At 39.3% G+C, this 20,034-nt stretch overlaps 1 protein-coding gene across 4 annotated transcripts in view; it reads left to right on the top strand.

Annotated features, from left to right (window-relative positions):
• Positions 1-25: 25 nt before the first annotated feature.
• Positions 26-20,034, top strand: part of ATXN7L1 (ataxin 7 like 1) — a 112,114-nt gene continuing 92,105 nt past the window's right edge. For all 4 annotated transcript variants that reach the window (XM_057364520.1, XM_057364517.1, XM_057364518.1 and 1 more), the window contains exons 1-2: positions 26-309; positions 798-866. In XM_057364520.1, the coding sequence (XP_057220503.1) occupies positions 195-309; positions 798-866 (184 nt within the window). In that variant the 5' untranslated portion in view covers positions 26-194. The remainder of the gene's footprint in view (positions 310-797; positions 867-20,034) is intronic.

Genomic DNA, 20,034 nt, shown 5'->3' with positions numbered 1-20,034 from the left:
GGGCATGCGCGCTGTGCGGCGGGGAGCCCGATCTGATAGGGAGCAGGGGCTGACACTACCCCCGTGTGGGCGGCGGAACGTCCCGAGGATGACGTGCGGCGTTCTCGAATCCCGTGTCTCGCTCGCTCGCTCGCCGCCGCCGCCGCCGAAGGAAACGGGAAAAGCAACAAGGAGGCAGGAGCAGGCGCGGCGCCATGGCGGCCCTGGAGCGGCCCGTGCCCAGTCCCGAGGCGTTCCTGGGCCAGCCCTGGGCCGCCTGGGTGCGGGAGGCCGCCCCCCCGCACGCGCACGGCGCCGCCCCCCCGCACAGTAAGGGCAGGGACCGGCCGCGGTCCGGCTCCGCACGCCGCTCCCCCCGGAGCGGGGCCGGGGTCCGGCCGGGCCGCCCCCCCTCCCCTCCCCTCCCTCCTCCCGCCGGGGCCGGGAGGTGCCGCCCCCCCGGGCGCTCAGCTGACGCTCGGCCGAGCCCCCGTGCCATGTGTGCGGGAGGCGCACGCCGCGCCGCGCCTGCCGTGCCGCTGCCCCGCGGCGCTGGGCCGGCAACGCGGTGGGGGAAGGGGGCGAGGGGGAGGATGCGCGGAGGGGCCGGAGGATGCCGCGGGCGGGGAGGGGGGGGCGAGGGTGCTGCCGCGGGGGGCCCGGCGGTTCCGCTCCCTGGCAGATGCTCCGACCATTGTGCTTTTGCTGTTGCAAATAGAAACACTGCTCACCTCCTCACCTCTCCTCCTCCCCTCGCCAAACAATAAATGCACACCTCAGGGCCCTCGGCGCTTCCTGACTCTGCTTCTCTTCTGCAGGTGTAGATCTGGAAGAGACTGGAAAGGAGGGTGGAAAAAGCAGGGAGGTTATGAGGCTTAATAAAGAAGGTAAGTGGATAGTGCTGGCACACCTCTGTACCTGTCTGTCTCTTGGTGCTTGTGGATGACTGTGGTTTGGCCTTGACAGGGTGGTCTGATAGCATATGGATCTCTCTGCCATGAAGAACGTTTCAGGGTTGGATACACGCAGATGACTGTCACTGTGTTAACTTCTTTTGAAGTACGCGTATAACAGGTGTATATGTGCAACTGATAGACGTGGTAAAAGCCAAGGCAATTTTGAGTCAAAAGACAACTACACATCAGTGGCCATATTGGATTTTTTTGTGGACCCTGTCCCTTGGTGCAATGTTTCAGTTCCTCATGTGAAGATAAGCATATAAACTTTAAATGTTTAATTATTATTAGCAACTTAGTGGACATGTTTTCACTTGCAGTTAGAAAGGGTCTGTTACAATCTTTGAATTCATTCACTCTAGCTCAAATTGCATTTTAGTCTTCCTTCTCACTGCTGAGCGTGACCTACAGTCGACTGAGCAGCCAACATCAAATATTATCTTCGATTACACTAAGCCATGCATGTTATGCAAAAACAAATAAAATTAGTCACATAGGCCATAAGGTCTTCTGGTACCATCAGTGTGAACAGGCAAATTCCAGGTTAGTGGTATTTGCCAGTATGCCAGGCCTGACACAGTTCTGTTGGCTGCGAGAGGAGAAACTTTATTGGTGAGYGTAAGCAAATCAAATTTACACTCTTTGTTTGTGATGTGTCACTAACACCATGATGAGGTAGCACCTAATGCAACTAGTGAAATGGTTCAGGACGCTTTATTAAGTAGCTGGTTTTGTTTCTGTTTCATTAAGAAAGTGGTTTACGTACACAACCTCTGTCTTGAGAAGTACTTCTTGGAAAGTCAGTTCGTAATGAACAATCCCATCGTAGTGAAACTTTGGTGTGACTTACTCATGCTGAGAGAAATCCTGCTATTACCTGTAACGTCATAATATATAGTCTGAAATGATGTTAAGTTTCTCATTATATTATAGTTGTCGTTACACGTGCATTCAATTTTGAGCATCTTGGCAGCTCAGAGGAATCCTACGTTTTCTAAACAAGCTCTTGAAAAATGAATTAATTAATCAATAATGTAGATTTGTCTGATAAACTGTAAAATTGCATGGAACGCGCATCAAAGTTATTTAAAATACCATACAACTTCCTTTTGAAAGACCTTTACAGAGATGCCAAGCTTGATTGTGTTCCTGTCTTGACTCTCACGTGCCTAAACCTCTCTATTTTGTCAGCCCAAAGATAAGTTAGCAGCAGAACTGTGATTTTCTTGTAGGTTATTTGTAGGTGAAAGGTTCAAGGCTCTATATCAGTAATGTTAATTCAAAAATAATTGAACAAAAATTTTGCTACTTCACCTGGGCCTTCATAAGGAGCTTAATTTGTTGAGATGAAGTGTTTTGTGCATAGAAGTCCTTGAACACAAATTCTTATTATAAGCTCGAGACGTAAAGATTGAAGCATGTCTCTACTCCTTAGTCATACATAATATGCAAATTGTTTCCTAGAACCRTTTTTTTGAAACTATCACTTCTAGTCTTGTTTGGTGTTTTGGGGGGTCAGAGACTCCGTCAAAGGAACTCTATTTAAACTCACTATCCAGAAAAATTATTTCCATACAAAGTGTAATGTCATTGCTGACGATATGATCGTGACAGGTGTGAAGCACTTACTGGCTTTTATAGTACTTGTGTCATAATACTGTGTAAAAAAATCCCAAAATTGACTGTTATATTTAGAAAATAAAAAGCCTTAGGGATGTTATTGCTTCCAAGTAGTAACTTGCATTAGATCACTTAGAAAGAACTTCCATGAAGTTTGAATAAATTAGTGTGTTGAAATATTTGTACTATATTAGTTTAGGCAGTCTGATAATACAGGTGTTTTCACCACACCTATCTGTGTGTCTGAACACCCACTGTAAATCTTCCTTAGGCCTCACTATCCTTATTAATAAAGCTGTGGAAAAATTTGAAGAGTTAGATTGGTCTGCAGCAAACATTTCTCATGTATTTGCAGAAATATTTATGCTTTCAYTCTGATCTTACTCATGTGTTGTGTGACATGTTTAATTTTTTTTTGCCTGCTTTGTTCATAGACAAGGGTTGTGGTCATGATAGATCTGAATACCAAGCCCAACTCCTTTTTTTTCACAAACTTACTCATTTGGCTAGACCTTTTTAATGGCATCTGTGGTGCGAGGAGACTGTAAGTGGTGTCTTAGAAAAATCAAATGTTATTTGTTACTTACTTGTTTCGAGTAACTGGGGACCACAGATGAGCAGGATTTTAAGTATCAAAAATTATTGTCCTGTTTGGTAAAGGTGTGTAAAACCTGATCTCTCTGCACTTACTTCTTGTCACATTTGTGTGCATTTCATCATCTTCAGTTGATATGAACAAGTTTGTGCGGCCATTCCTTTGTAAGCAGGTTTTTTTAGATGAGTGGAACTATGTGCAGAGCAGGTGTCGGCTAAAGCATGGGAACATGTTGGTCTCTGGGCCATGTCAAGGTGTTTCAATTTGGTTTTGTAGAAAAACAATGGTGTCAGGTGGCAAAAAGTGCTTCCAGGTGGCTTGATCCCTGCTTTGGATCCTTTCTGGTTGTGTATCATTTGTGTTTGGAGTGGTGGGCTGCTCTTCCTCCTCGCTTTGGCCCATGAGTGGATGTGGGAGGTAACATTTCCCAGAGGTGGGGGATAGGAACACTCCCTGCCAAGTCTCTGCCTGCCCAAGGGGTTGACACTTGCATCCCTGGGCAGAGAGGTCACAGTCTGACTCTCCTGTTTCTGTAATGCAAGAGATGTACCAAGGCCATGTGCTCCCTGTGCCCCATCTTAAGGGTATTGCTCACTGCTTTCCTTTATTCTGCAGTAGGCAGCATAGAGGGAGAGAAATTTCCTGAACATTTGTTCAGTTTTCTAGACAGAATTGCTTTTTGCATGCTGATACTCACTCTAAGTTTTCCTATAGCAAATGCAGTCTGTCCATGGCTGACTTTCACTGGCATGTAGATTTGTAGAGAGGGGATTACAAAGTTGCATGTGTTCACAGAAAATGAGAAGTTTTATACATAAATGTTTGTGCCAGAAAAAAACACAACCAAAAACCTTATCTGCTTATCTAATCAGGAAACAGAAACAGTATTGTGTAACTTATCTGACAAATCACTACCAAGCAACCGGCTTAGCTAAAAGAGGGGTTATCAGAATTGGAGCAGCATTTAAAATTTATGTTGAATTTTAAAAGGTTGAATGGCATATTTGAAGAATTGAAGATTCTCTTGCAGATAGCAAGCATAGTGAAAGAAGTCTGTATTTAAGAATTTGTGTTCTGTAAAACATCACAGTAACTGTATGCCTGAGGACGGCACAGTGTTCTGTTATTATCAACCATGACCTGTAAATGATTATAGATTAATTTTGGAGGCATGTGTTTTACTTTATACAATATTTGAGAAAATAATAGAAGAATAGGATTGTTTTTGGTTTTMTGTACAGGACTTGTATTAATAATTGGTTTAGTAATGTGCAAGCATTGAGCGTTGAGCGTTTGTAGGTAGACACAGGCTGTAAAGGAGCAAAAGGTATCTTGTGAATCTTTGTGAATTACAGCAGAGTTTTAAATATGACTTAAGGGATTTAGGTCTGTGTCTGGGCACTTGGTGTCATAGTCAACTTCAGTTTCCCAGTTCAGTGGGTTTGTACTATTGAAGCTTCAATCTGATGCTGTGTTTTGTCTTTTCACTGACCATACTGATTCATTATTGTTTGACTTTAAGAATGCTACATAAAAAAATTCTATTTGTTTTTCTGATTTTGTGTTAAAAGTAGAGATTTTTTATCTTCATTGATCCACCCCAAGCTTGAYCATTTTACTTTTTGATTACACATGCAAACCAGAGTCTTAAATCTACTGGATAATTGTTCACTATTTTTTCCTATTTTGACTTCCCACACAAATATGTGATGGAAAGCTTTTTGATAAATCCTTTGACAACATAAGAAGAAAATTAAAGACATACTGATTAGTTTTGCTTTCAGTATCATTTTAATTCTTCAGAAAAATATCTTGATGAATTTATCATTCTTCTTGGAAAAATAAGAAGTTAAGGAGGTTRGGTAGTAGTAGGGAACACTTCTATGGGGGAAAAAAGGATGTGACATACAGTGTTCTACTTTATGAAAAGCAAGAGGAAGAGAACTGAAATTATTTATGGGGAGATTGTGAAAGAAGAGAAGACAAAACCAGCATGGGTTGTAAGCATCGGGATTGGAGTTGACTTTTATTCAATTATTATTTATTTTTTTATTTACTAGTGGTTTGCCTGTGGTGCTGCTTGTCTCCTTTTAAAACATACTAAGCAAAAAAGAATAAAAACATTCTTGTTTTAATTACCACCTTCATCTTCCACCTTTTGGTGGTAGTAGGGAATGTTAGAAAGGACTGAGAAGGAAAGGAAATTATAACGAGGTTTTAAACGTGTACTCCAAAAGAAAGAAGTGAGGTTAATGAATTTAGACCACCACTGTAGTTGGTGCTTTGGTCTTGGTTTTGGTTTTGCAGTGGGCAAAAGGGAAGGTTGAATGTTGTATGATTTTGTATCTCATCTCTGCAAGGTAATATAGTCTTCCAAAGATACTGATTCTTAAACAGACGTAATATTCTGTGGAGCTTAATGAGTGAAAGAGTTGACAGGGCACAAAACTGGCTGTTTTCAAGAGAAACTTTTTCTTACCATTCTTATCTTTGTGCTGAGAATAAGAACAGTAAGCAGAGGTCCCCATGGGTCTTTGTTTAGGATGAGAAATGACAGTGGAGTTGAATTCTGGTGTGCATTCTGGTGTGTATGTTCCTGATCAGTTTTGTATATGATATCTGGCTCTGATTTTTTTTTTTTAATTTTTTTTTTCACATGGACAGCTTCTGCAGGGGGGTGGCATGTCTCCTGGTTATGGCTGTCACTTCATTTAATATGTTTCAAGGAATGATGACAGAGGAAGAAGTAAATATTATGTATGATAAYGCCCAGAAAATTAGTCAGAATTGTAGTCTATCTTCATAGTTTCATAGTTATTTTCTGAAACCTGTCCTTTAGTTCYTCGTCCCACACACTGGATAAAAGGAGTGGAGTAATGGTAAGGCTCTCTGATCAGACATTCTGTTTTGAATCAAGATTCTGATGTTTTTAAATATTTACCTAAAACTGCTGGACCATAAATGATTTTTTTTTAAAAATCTGGTTTTGTTAGGTATCATATCTTGATGAAGTTCAGTATTTGTGCAACAGTTRTTCTGAAGAGGTTAGATCCCCTGTAGTTTAAGGTACCTTTTTTTGATTGTGTGGGGAAACCATGTGTGATTCCCTGTCAACTGCCAGCACTGTCACTAAGGATCTGTCTCTGACATTCGTTCTACTTGTTGTAATTTATAACCAGACTTGAGAAAGTGGGAAATGTATGTGTTTGCTAGAGGGTACCCCAAGCCCTTCTGTCACCACAGAAAGTAAATGACTTTGTGTATCTAATTTTGATTGAGATATAAAAACACGTGTGTGTTTTCTTGGGGATCTGACTCTGTATGTGGTTAATGGTTTATAGATGAAATACAGATTTCTATGTATAAAAAGAAAGACTACACAAAAGCTGAACTGTTTCCACTGTGAAATGGAGTAATTTCTTTGAAAAGGGCCCATTTTTCTAGTTAATKAAAAATTAGAACACTATCGGGTTCTGTTTTACCTTTGGGGCAAAAGAATACTGGCCATTTAACCAAGGCTGAAGTGTATMAATGAGATGAAAGCATGGAAATTCTTATAGAAAACATTTCAAATTACATTTTATTTCTGAATCACCAGAGTCCTGTARTCAGAAAGTATAAGTTTCTGATAGTCAAAGTGAAAGTTTCTGGTAGCCACTGCATGCATTACTTAGAAAGATCACCTKCAGTAAAAACAGTATTGTTGCTATGAGTGGTTCTTAAAGAGTTTTAACTCCAGTGTAAGTTTATATGAATGCCATGACTAGTCAATATTGAGAGTGATTTTGGAATAACCAGCAAGAAAGATTTTTGGTTTATATGGGCATGGATTAAGTTACTGGGTCTTTCTGTCTTCCAAGTTCAACTTGGTGCAGAAGTTCCTCAGCTTGTCTTTGAAAAAGCTGATTCAGGAGTTAATGCTGCAGGATGCCAGGTGAAGCTGATGTCTTTAGGTAATTAATATGCAAAAAAAACCCTTGGCAAATGCTGTCATGACACAGTAAGGGTGTTTGACAGAGGTCTATCTGCAAGTCTATAACAAGAAATCTTCGATGGTTCACTTGCTGGATGAGAAGGGTAGATGCTATGAGGATAAAAATGGCCCAGTTTTTTATCACAGTGCTATGCAGCTGACTAAACTGACTCAAAYTGAAGGAAGAATCCAGCACAGTTACTTGCAACTGATCCAGAACAGAGGAAAACCAACTATTGCATACATAATTTCTCTTTTTTTTTTTTTTTCGTGTCCCTTTCTATGGTTGATTTTAAGGGACTGGTTTTGTCATAATTATTAAAAGTTATGCCTAAAAGCCATTGATGTTGCTGGAGAAGTGAGCTTTGTGATTGCTCTTGGTCTTAAACTCATAGAAGTGTCTTCCTTATTTCTGAAATGTTTTGCTTATTATTCAGCAATTTCCTTCATATTTTACTAGGCTGTATTAATAATACAGGGCTTAAGCCCAACATCTATTCCTATCTGTCTGTTTTCTTGACAGAATTAGAATTTTCAGTTTTTTGGTCTTCCAGCTTTTTGGTTTCTGCATTCATATATTTACAAAATGAGTGCTGTTTGGCAAAAAACGAAGTGGAGTTTTCCAGTTTTCCCAGACCAGAAAGATCATCAGCCAGAAGTAGCAAAGGATTTGATGACAGAAGTTCTAGGTTATGCACAACTGGTTCCAGTGTCTGTCTAGTGCAGTTTCACTTAGTCTGTGGGCCCCTCCTGAATCATCTGTAAAACGGAAGCAGCTGTATTGTGACAGAGCTGTGCACAGTACGCAGGGGGTTAGGTTGGCTTCCCTTTCCGTTCCCTGGTAGCAGGTGTTAAGCAGAAGAGGCAGAAGGGTGACTGATGAACAGCATCAAGACATAAGAATGACTGGCAAGGGACAAGAGTTCATGGGATTTGAATCTGTGTGATCTTCTCTATGTTCTTTATTTTGTTTATATTTTTTCTGTTATGCAGTGTTTTAATGTTTTCTGTCCAGTCATTCTTTCTCTTCTGTTTCCTACTGCAGGAGACTAGACATAGGGGGCAGGCAGAGTCTGGGAATTTGAAGTTATATTCGGATTGAACACTGCTAATGTCATATAAGTTGTAGTTGTTGAGAAGTTGGCTGGATCAAAATTCTCCTCTCTAGCAAGACAAAAGAGGATGGGACTGGAGCGCTCTAGTGACAGAATTCGGTGATTTGAGCATGTCATCATTTTAAGCTGAAATGGTCAGGATGGAAGATGAGATTTAAAGAAACGTAAATCATGTGTGTTCGGTTTTTAATCTCTGATAAGTATCTTGTCCTCAGGTGGCTTTTAGGGTGGCCACTTGTGATTGTCTAGATTAGATAGGTTATCAGGTGGTAGTTAGCATATTCAGTTGYTTTTTAAGCTGTTCTTAGTTATGTCTTTCTGAGACAGAATGATATGATKATTTAAATCTGAAAAGTTTATTGGACCCAGGCCACCACAACAAACATTGACATAGCCAAAACCTTGTTTATATAGGGCTGATAATGGAGATAGTCAGAGGACAATGATCTGAAAGAATATAAGTAATTGATCTGTTAGTGCAATGACTAGGGAGGCAGTATTGTTATTTGCATGATCCTAATACATAGCAGCCCCATCAGACACTAGATGCTACTCTGCAGTGTACCAGCACAGGGAGGAAGGGTGTGTGCTTTTGTGCATGTTGTGAAATTGTGCTGCAGAGAACTAATTTTTTAATGTATGATGAAACAGGAGTTTTGATATTGACAAACAAAAGCGCTTAGTTGCTCAGTGTGATGGCTGGTTTGTTTTAGCCTAAACTAGAGTAGCTTTTTTAGAACTGTAGCAATGAAAGCTTTAAGGTGATATTTGGAGTGCAATGAAGTAATTTTGCATGAGTTTGGAAGGTATCTTTACTCAGGTGTGGAAATTGGCCTGAATGAAAATACAGGCTGGTTGTTGAAAGCTTCATAAATGGATACTAACATCATGAACCAACTAGAAATGTGAGCAAATGGTGTGACATTACTAGGATTTGGACACTGTAGTGTACACAGAGGACAGAGGTGTCTGGGAAGCAAAGATTAATTGTTCTCAATATTTAAATTTAGAATGGAGGATTGTGCATAGAAGGATACAGGGAGAGTATAATGGTAAAGCAGTATGACAGTATAGAAGAAGGAATTTTTGGAACAGTGTAAACAAGCAGGATTATGTTTGTCATTTATGAAAAAGAAGAAAATATAACTACTGTGAGGTGAAGGCCCAGACAAACCACTCTGAAGATGTTTAGAGCAGACTTTGTCCTAGGATTGCAAGATGAATCTTTCAGATGTAAATGTAACCTGAATGAACAGATCAAGAGAGAAGTTACTGGCAAAGATGACATAGTAGTTTATCATAGTATTTTATATCTGAATGATAGACAAATCGATTATGCTGTCCAGAGTGATCAAGAGAGGAGGTGGAGAAAAGAGTGTGGGTGAGATCCAAATTCTGTTCTAGCTGTGTGAAGCTGAAACTAGCAGCTACTCAGTGGCAAGAAGTGTCAGGAAGATAGAACAAGATTTTTTGTTTAGACATACATCTACTATCTTTGAGACCTATTCTCAGGAACTGAATATAAAATTCTCAGACGTAAGACTAGGAGCAAAAGATATAGCTCAATGGAGACTTGCTAGAAGACGAAGGAATAAGGAGCCTGCCMGTGACCGGTGAAGGAATTGCTACTGGAGGGATAGGCAGCAGGAGAAGTATGGTTATGGAAGTCAGAAAGAGAATGAATGCTTCAAAAGGAGAAAGACAGACAATGTTTATGAAGAATGCACAAGGGTTATGGGTGATGRAAATGATTAATTTGTGATGTTGCAATAGTAAAAGGTTTTTAGACATTTTAGTGAGAATAGTTTCACTGTACTGCAAGGGGCAGATGAAGGAAACTCAGGCTGAAGTTAGAGATGAAAGTGTAATTTGTTATCAAACAGCATAATAAGCTTAGAGGTGAAAAAAGGACCGGAAGAGTAATGAAGTTAGAGAACCAAGGGGTCAGAAGTAGATTTCCAAACACAGAAAAGTGATTGGCTGTCCTGCTGTTCTRTCAGAGTGGGAGGAGAAAGGGGATCTGAGGTATGGGGTGATGTGAGTGAGGCAAGTGGAGAGTGGGACAGATATGTTTTATATCTRTTGTACAAGGAAGAAGGGAGAGCTATAAGGGAGAGAAAGAGAGTGGGAAGGGAAAATGTGARATGGTTATTATGTTTTCTCGCTTTCTCTTGGAATAAATATTTGCATTCTATTGCRGAGAAAGAAATAGATACAAAAGAAAAGGTTTGAGGAGTGAGTCAAAAGTAGGAAGAAAAAAGGCTGAAATTGCAGGTGTGGGTTCAGCTCAACTGGAGGAATGGCACAGATTAGTAAGCAGCAGGAGGGAGAGAGAGAGAGAGAAAATGTGYGATAACCTCATTTTCAGACTGGTTTCTTTTCCACTGCAAATTCTAGGACAGGCGAGAATACAGTGAAGAAAATGGATGTTTAAGATGGGCATGAGTTCAGGATTGGTGGAGTTGGACCTAGTATTGGCAAGCAGAAGCAAAAACCWTCACAAAAAAAAAAGCCCTTCAAGGAGAAAGAAGAGTGTCTGGTCATATCTATCATATCGCATGATGGACTTGAAAGTAGTAGTTCTGTTCCTTGCAGTGCATCATAAGTAGATARTATGTCTACGTGATCTGTCACATACTGATACTGACTTGTGCTTCCTGCTTCCAGAGCTGAGACAAGGCCACGGGATTGCATTGTCGTGGACTGGGCCCCGGGTAATGTCGTACTGCTCAGGGTGTATCGTGAGAGCTTGGGCGCAGTGCTGCAGTAACCATGGTTGTATGGCTTTTGCTTGTCTTGCAGGGCAAAGCAGCTTGTTCCTGTCTACATGCTACAGGCAGGCATGCTTTATGATACAGCACTTTTTTTTTTCTCTGAGAAAGCAGGACATAATAGTTTCAGAGGTGTTACATGGAATGGCTGTCATTCATGTCATTCAGTGTTTAAGAAGTTAATCTCAGGTTTTCACATCTCTTTGGTAGATCTAAACAACTTTTTTAAGAAGAGGAGAATGCTATGGGAGAGATTTGTTCCCTCACACACAGAGCATTGAGCTGATCCTTTGACTTGGAAGGCTTTATTCATTACCTTGCCTGCCTTTCCCAAGCAACTTTCTGCATGTCCCTGTATGTTATCAATGTTCAGTCATCCCAGCAGCTYATACACGTCACCATGCAGAGGTGCTGAGAAAGAAAGAGAAAGATAAAAGTCTTAGATTTTCTCTTCAGGGTCTCTCAGGGGCTTTTTTTTGTGCACTATCATGAAGTTTTGTGGTTCTGATCTGTATTCATGCTTTTGCTGTATTTTTGGCTTTTTAGAAGACTTGGAGAACCTTGGGCAAATATACTAAGAAACTGAATGCATGGCAATGGAAAAACGTGAGGAGAAATGRGAGGAAAAATGTTTCAGCTCTTGAAATTATGGTGAGCTGTGTGTATAGCGCTTTTAATAGAGTCTTCGAACATTCTGTGCTTGGTGTAAGTTTTCTTCAGCTTCTCTCAAATCACAACACACTGGGTGTGAACATTACCAAGCCTTGTAGGTATTTAAATTTTGAAAGAGGTAATGYAGCTTTACATATTTTTGGGTTTCTTGCTCATCAGGAAAAATTATTCTTGACTGCATTGCTCRAGGAGGAATGCTACAAGTTTTATTTTGTGGCATTTATTATTCTTTCCAGCTTTTCAAGATACCTGTCACTATTCTGACTGTTTGTTTTCCAAGCTCCTTGGCAAATCAAAGGTACTGTAAACCTTTAYCGCTTCCCTGGAAGGTAAGAGTTTATCCTCTGTGGGAGTTCTAGTAGTTTTTTCATTTGTTTTGAGGGTTTTTTGAATTCCTTGTAATTAAATATGTATTTGGAAAAGTTCTWAAGAGGCATGTCACATATGTGTTCAAATGATGTAATGTATGTAAGTGTTAGCTTTGAAACAGCAAGATACAGTCTGTATTTCTGAGAGCTTCCAGTGTATTTCAGACAAAACCATAAGTAGTGTATGTTGTGAAGACAAAAATCCGTCTATGGATGTTGAAAAATTTCATGCAGTAGGCKATTTTAGGAGGAATTTGAAGGAGGTAGAAAATAATTAGTTGATGTGGAGGTAGGAGGCATCAAAGCTGATAGTATAGCACACAGGAAGGTAGCATACAGAATGGATTTCTAGTGAAAGCAGTTCATTTGTAAAAATAAACTCTCCCTGTTTTGTTAATATTGTCTTACTCTCTCGGAGCTGGAAAGCAAAACTAATTGTAATTGCCAGACTGCAAAAATAACATAAATATTGAAAGATAAATCTTAATCTTTCTTAACTCTGTTCCCAAAACATGCCCTCTGTTCTCCAAATACTTAAACAGTCCTTTTTTTGTTAGGCTTCAGCCTGGTCTGTTCTCTTGAATAGTGCCCTAGTTTTGTTACTAGGCAAAAAGTGAAGAGAAACTAACACATTGTGTATGCAACAATATTTGTTATTCTTTTACACTCTTTATTCTGTATTAGTCTTTTATGCCTATTTGTTTGTATGTTACAYGATTGTAGAGTAAGTGGCATGCAAAATTCTAAACAGTTTTGACTCTTGTTCTGCGCTATCAACCTTAGAATGAGCCTGTGTGTCCAAATTCCTCTGAAGTTTACATGGTTTTTTAGGAGAGCTCCTTGAATGTGGGCTTTCCATGRCAGATTTCGACATATCATGTGCAAGCATAGTGACCTATGAAAACAATACACAGAACCAGTGCTTTTAAATGCTTGCTCTTTTAATACTGTGAGGTTGTGTTCAGAATCATGATATTGAAACTTCTTTGAGTAATAATCAGGACAGTGTGTATATATCCAGAGGAAGAATAAGAAATACGATTCATATCAGTGTGAGGAAAGGCAGAGGGAATGAGTGGAGAGGGAACAAATCACTAGAAGAACCAAGTTGACTACTGATGTTTATAGATCACTTCACTTTGTAAAGAGGCCCAAAGTATCCTTCCAGCTATGTGTAGAAATTAATCCTTTTGTCACTGAGGACAGGCAAATGTGGCAGCTGCCTCTGAAAGACCAATCGTACCTGCACTGGAAGTGACTGAAAGAGCACTGAAAGGCTACTGTGTACTGATAGGGTGTAATCCAGTTCTCACTGAAGTATGTTATTGCATTACAATTTCGAAAGGAAAGGAAAGGAGCAAAGCCTTATTTCTAGATTACAAAGAGAATACAGGTACATAGAAYGTATTTATTTCCGGGGGGAAAAGAAAAAGCAAAATACCAGAGCACATTACCTTTCCCTATGATGGGTTGTGGCAGGCTTTACTGACTAGCACTCTGTCTACCTTTTTTCAAAAGTTGATGGTGCCATTGACACCAAATTTTACTCATTAAAGTAAGGACTGACATATTTTAAAATACATTGCTGGGCTTTATCTTTCTCTCAAAGAATAGTTACCCAAACCACACTTCTGAGAATAGGTCAGTTCTTATCACAGCAAAAACCCATAGTACTCACTGCTTTTTAGCAAGTCACCACATATTGTAGTATGGTGTTTTTCAATAATTTTTAAATTACTCAAAAACAGAATTTGATGTTACTGCTCCAAAAGCTAGATTGCATGCTCCTTTTCTGTGCAAACATTGCAATCATCTTCTTTTCTGCATCTGCTCTTCCGGTGAGGACCATGTATACTTTACCAAATACGACAGGATATGATCTTATATCTCTAACTGATTTTTTGGGGAGTGGAGTTTTCTTTTTGTTATGTTGTGAAAATGGTCATCCTAGATACCTCATGATTTTAATCGGGTTTCTTTTTTTATCCAGGATAGGAAGGGGAGCTAGCTGGTGATACAGTAATAATTGAAGATTGTAACTGGCAATTAATTTTCACTACATGGGTAGATTTATAACATTAGCAAATCCTCCATGACTAGCCTGCAGCTCTGCCTTTTGTCTGGAAGAACACTGGCTTTAGCCTGAAGCAATTTTTCGTTGTGCCCACCGGATTTTGCTGAGAATAAAAACTGCTGTGACCACCCAGCACCTCAAGAGGTGAATATATAAGTGAGCATCAGAATGCCACAGTGCAAAATAGGCTAGGAATGTGAATTTATTGAATGAAATAGTAGTTTAAAGAGGGAGCTTTAAACTGGATAGCTATTACATGATTGCAGTGTAGTTTTTCTCTCTGCAGTTTTTCTCTTGTAAAATGCAGACACCGAATTTATGTTTTTCATCATACTTGAAGCTTATGCAATTGGGGTTAAAAATACAAATGTTTTTCTTTACAATAAACAGAAGTAAACTTGATCATGGTCCATTCTGAAATTTTTGTATTAGGAAGAGCTTCTAGATAGRCTATGAGTAGAGATGGAGTAATTGCTTTTGAGGGTTGATTAGTTCAAGTGTTACTCTCTGTACAAAGCGGTCTTGAAGGAGGCTGCAGGTGCATGACTGGGAAAGTAGGGGRAGGTCAATTCTGCTACATTTTGTACAACTTTACTGAAGTGTTGTATCCCAGTTCTCTTGTCCACATCTGGTGTTCAAAAAACTTAAAGGATTTCAGAAAAAATCTACATTAATTTGAGGCCTGGATAATCAGCTTTAGAATGGAAGATTTAAGAAGCTCAATCTATTTAGTTTATCAACAGACAGTAGAGGCTACCTGATAAGTCTATAAGTCCTTAGACAGGGCAAAGATATCTGACAGTTAGATGGTTCTTTGTCAGGTAGRTTAAGGGGATTCTCATGGCTGAAAGCTGAAGCTAGATCAGTTCAGACTAGAAATAAGATGGAGTTTTCTAATGATACAGCTAAATAGGAACAGCTTATCAAGGGATATAGTAGACTTTCTGTTGCACAAGATCCTCGCATAAGGCCCTGGTGCTTTCCCTGGAAGCAGAGAGTGCTTTAACCATCCAGAAAGCTTGGATTTGAGACTAAAATAATACGATGAAATTCTAAGGCCTGTTTTAACATAGAAAATCAGTGCAGATCATAAGGAAGATTTTTGTTCTTACTCCCTAAAATTTCATACATTGTCACTGCTTCTTTTATTTAAAAAAGAAGTTCATGTGAAAGATAAGGTGATAAAAGCAAAAAGAAGCTTTCTAATTTKGTGAGTGAGAAGGGACAATACTTCAATAGCAGGTAAAAGAGGAAGTAACAATGTATCTTTGTGATTTTCTGGTATTCAAAACCACTAATATTTCTCCAGTCATTAATTCTAAGTGTAACTTAATCATTTACCAATGTAATTGTTGGTCTTTTCAGAACAATTGCAGATAGTTTGTGCCTTCTTATTGTAAGGTCAGGTAACTGACAACTGGACCCAAATGCCTTCTTCGACTTCGTTTGCAAAGCAAAACAATCTTTGTCAGCATGTTTTCCCTGCCTTCTTGGCTATGGATTTATGAGGACATAGCAAGTCAATMATTGTGATAGAATAAAAGGCTCTGTAATTCCTAATGAGTTGTGTGAGAACTCAGTTTATCCTAGTTTTGCAAAAGAGACAGTAGTTGTTTGAAGGACCCTAGTACTTGCATCATTTAGTTTGCCTCTTGCTTGTAAAATCATCACCAGTATGAGTGAATCACATTTTTTTCTTGGTTATGCTGAGAGCAAGGCCAATCAGTGCTGATTTAAGGTACCATTCGATGGTAGAATGGAGAATGGTAGATAGGAGWTGTTGTGAATGTGGGGTTAAAGGAAGCAGCTAACCTTTTAGAGCCTTTCCCAGTAGAAGTGGTCCTATAACTCTTGTAAGCACTGTATACAAAGTAAGTGAAGAGCAAATGCACYGCATCTCAAGTTTATAAACTCTTCACCCTCATCCCCTTACTGGTATTGCTGCCTCCTAAAACTTGCAAAAAGACAGCATGGATTGGTTATTTTAAAAAAGAAAATAGGCAATATTCTTTGTATTAAATATTAGGATTTGGGGCTTATGCACCCCCCAAAAACTAAAGAATTTCAATACTGCAGAATAGACTTTGTTGTTAGTTTTACTGCAGTTGGAAGGGCTAAAATGAACTGAATTGGACAATGAGGTTTGCTCCAAATATGTTAGTGTGTGTTCTGTCATAGCGCCATGTGAACTTTAAGCTTGGACTTTTTCTGGTTGTGAGTGTGTAGGGTCACACACATCCTGTACTACCTTATGGTAGTACCATGGGGAGATTCTAAAGGTGTAGGAAATCTGAATCTTCATCAGTTCCTTATTGTTGCCTGTGACAATGTGRCACAGCTTGATAGTTATCTGATTCATCAGTTTTTGGCTGAGTAATTACAAAATATTTAGAAGTTTACATTTGGAGTCACATTTATTGTTACTTGTATAGTGARCTGGACTGAATGTTTAGATGGTGTCCTTGTCAATGGGCCCCTCAAAAGGTATATCATGCTAGCTAACAAATGTTGGATTAGGTCAGAATCTGCTGTAAGGCCAGTATTCTCTGCAGAATACTAGCAGCCMTGCTAAGATCAATCAGATGATTGGTCTACTTAACCTTCCCAGCATCATTTAATCCATACCTACATTCAGGTAAATTGTATTTGAGACTGTGGCAAATATGACAACAAAAGATGATATTTGCTTTGACATAAGCCACTAAAAAGGGTATTTTCCAATATGAAAGCAGGAGYTCAAAAAGGAGACTGAAACCCTGCAGGAGGGAGAGATTCATTAAAAATGGGAGGAAATTGATAAAGTCACTCTGCTGGCACAGTATGTCCAGCCAAGGCAGTGGTTTGCTGGGCTGTATATTAGGCAGAACTGTGTCACTATAGCTGTTGGATAAAGATCTTTAAAATGTGTGAAAACTTTGTGGTACTGTAGAGAGCTCAAGGCTTCACCTTCCTGTGCGGTACTATTCCTCATGGCTGTTTCTCAAGCTGGAGGTTAAGAGCACCTAAGTTCTTACTTCTCATTTGCTTTCTACAGGAACAAAGTACATATTGAAAAAAAAAAAAAAAACCATGCTATAGGTTGTCATGCCACAGTCTCAAAGTTTAAATGGATCAGGATCATCATCTTAAAAAAGCTGTGTTTACTTCAGAAGAAACAAGATGCAGAGCTTCAGAACCTGGTATAGCACGTGACAACACCAAACCATTCAGGGTATTTTCTTGGCTTTTTGTGTCAGTGTCCTCCCTACCAAAAAGCAAGGCATCAGAGCTTTCCGTCTGATGTCCATTGATTACAAAAAAGCCCTTCCTGTCTTCCCTATTCCTCTTGCCAGAATGTCACTGTGTGCTTCTGCAGGAGACAAATGACAGCACTCATATAATAAGAGTTCCTGTCCTGAAATGTACAGAAGCCTGCTAACTTGCTAAACGCTATATTCTTCATGTGGCGCACAGGTCAAGTGCTGGCTCCACAAGAGAAGTATGTCCATCTCTTTGCTTCTGATGGAGMTAAAGCTACTTTATTACTGGCAGTCACCTGCAGAGAGCAAGCCTCTCTGGAGGAAACAATGTTATTTTTACCACAGTGATTCTTCAGGATGCTACAGACAGGGTGGGTTCTGCAGCGTGGATGTGGAAGTGTGGGATTGAAATGCTTGGAGCTGATGTGGGAGCTTAAGGATGCAGAGAGCTAGCACACAATCCTGACAGTTGCATCAGGCCATCTTTTAAATTGTGTGCTGGATACACTAGCAGCGAAGTGCAGTACAAATATACATTTGCAGTYTGAAAAAGATAAAGCACACAACAAGGTTAGCTGGATTAAGATGAGGCATAGCACCAGAATATTGCTATGTTTATATGCTGAAAATCTGTAGGCATGTATCCTAAAAATATATGCATATGTGTATACTTACATTCATATATCTAGAAAATTGTCCGTAATCGTGTTTGCTTCTTGGTTTCAAGATTTTTGTTAAGTATCTGKTGATTCAAAGTAACACTCTTTCAACATATCGATTAGGTTCTGTGATCTAATGTTACAACTTTTATACAGTGTACTAAGGCTYTTTTGCCTCAGTACTGTTATTTATTGGTTTCAGTTTTAAGTTGATTTTGCTACAGCTGTCTCTTTCAGCTGGTTTTAGCTATAAAAAGTATATGTTATATACTCTTAAGTGGAGCTASTGTTTGGGACTTGGTTGATAAGGGTCTTTAATTTATATAGCTGATACTTTAAGACAATTCTTGTCCATTGTCAATGTTATAGGTGTACTGTTTTGCTTGCCAGAAATGGCTTCCTGAGAATTTTTTCGGTGATATTGCAATAAAAACAACAACTGAAAAAGAGCAAAAGCCTATACCTTGGGTTTGTATAGATTGAAAACATCCACATGAGGTACTGGTTTGAAAGACATCTAAGGCTTAAATATTCTTACTGTCAGTATTTAGTATATTGTCTTGCAGCTGTTGAGAAGAGTTTGCCCTTGTCTTTATTAGCATCCAAACTGTTTCATGCCCTCATCAGGCAACCTGTAGTTGACATCTGCTGTCAGTTAAACATTATTGATTCCTAAGTAGAGGTCTTCCCCTGTGGCCTGGGGACAGTGAGTCTGCTGGGCACATGTCACTTTGATTTGGCGTTACTGGTTTGTTTCTCTCTGCTTTTCACCTCCTTTGGGAGTGTAACAGTAAGTGGATGGAAAGGGGGTTCAGAAGAAAATMAGATCTCCTGATGTCTTAATGTAATAAAATACCTAAAGTCTGGAGGCTTTTTTTCTATAAAGGCAAATAAGGTAAATATGATACTTCTGCATTTAAAATGTGCAGCCACCTTTTAAGGATTTTGTTGGTTTTATTTTGGTTTGGTTAACAATTTACTCTTTCGGAACCAACAAACAGTTTTAATGCTTTAGTAACACACTTTTCTAAAGCACTTGCCAGGCTGCTTAATAAATTAAGCCTCTCAAGCTTTCTGTGAAGCATCACAGATGGAGAAACAGAGAAACATGAAGACACCAAGTGACTAACTCCAGACATAGAAATTAAATCTCTAATTGTGTTGCTGGAGTGTTTTGGTTAAATGCACCTACATTTGGAGATTATGTGAGGCTGAGCTGAATAAAAATAAATAAATTGCTGCATATAATTGCAACACATGATGTGTTTTCAACAATATTCATCTTAGACATATATCTTGTTTATGCAGTGTAGCTAATTATATCTGCATAGAAGCTACATCCTCTTTACCACTGATATTTTTATGAAAGGTGATGGAGAACCAGGTATATATGTGGAATGTGGAGACTGACCAGCCACAGCTTTACACTGTTGCTGTCAAGTTAAGTTTTTAATTCTTCCTTTATTTGAGGAGAGAAAAACTGCTTTTTGGTCTCTCCAGAAAGTGCCTGTTTTCAGAACTGTCTTGTGGAAGAGATTTTGTCATCAGAGTACATGCCCTTTCTTTCTTATTGTTCTTGTCTTCTTTCATTGTTTTTAGAAATTGCTGTGCTTGCAATCAACCAAATGTAGRTACTTAGCAAAATCCAGGTCTCTGTCAAGCTTTTGCTCTGGCAAAGCTTGTCTTGGAGTATACAATGTATACAGGAATATCTGTTGACTGCACTTTAGTACTCTGTGTACTGAAACCTCAGAAAACATTGAAATGTGGAGTTCTTTTCCTTCAGAATTTATGTTGCGATCAAAGGAGTTGGCAGAGTAGCAATTTGATGCTACTGTGTATGTTCCATAGCTTGAAGGAGCCTTTCCTTCTCTTTAGCAGATATCAGTTAATTGTTTTCTTTTTAAGAGAGCAAACTGATTCAGAGTGCTCCTATGGAGTTGGGTCATTCCAAGAGATGTTGCAGCAAGGAAGTTGTGTTGTATGTGGTGTCTTCTTTTACATGTTTTTTTT

This window comes from Malurus melanocephalus, unplaced genomic scaffold (assembly GCF_030028575.1).
Source record: "Malurus melanocephalus ecotype Western Australia unplaced genomic scaffold, MMel_1.1 scaffold_39, whole genome shotgun sequence".
NCBI classification, from domain to species: Eukaryota; Metazoa; Chordata; class Aves; order Passeriformes; family Maluridae; genus Malurus; species Malurus melanocephalus.
Note: the sequence above shows the minus strand (reverse complement) of the source record. Positions and strands in the feature narration are given on the sequence as shown.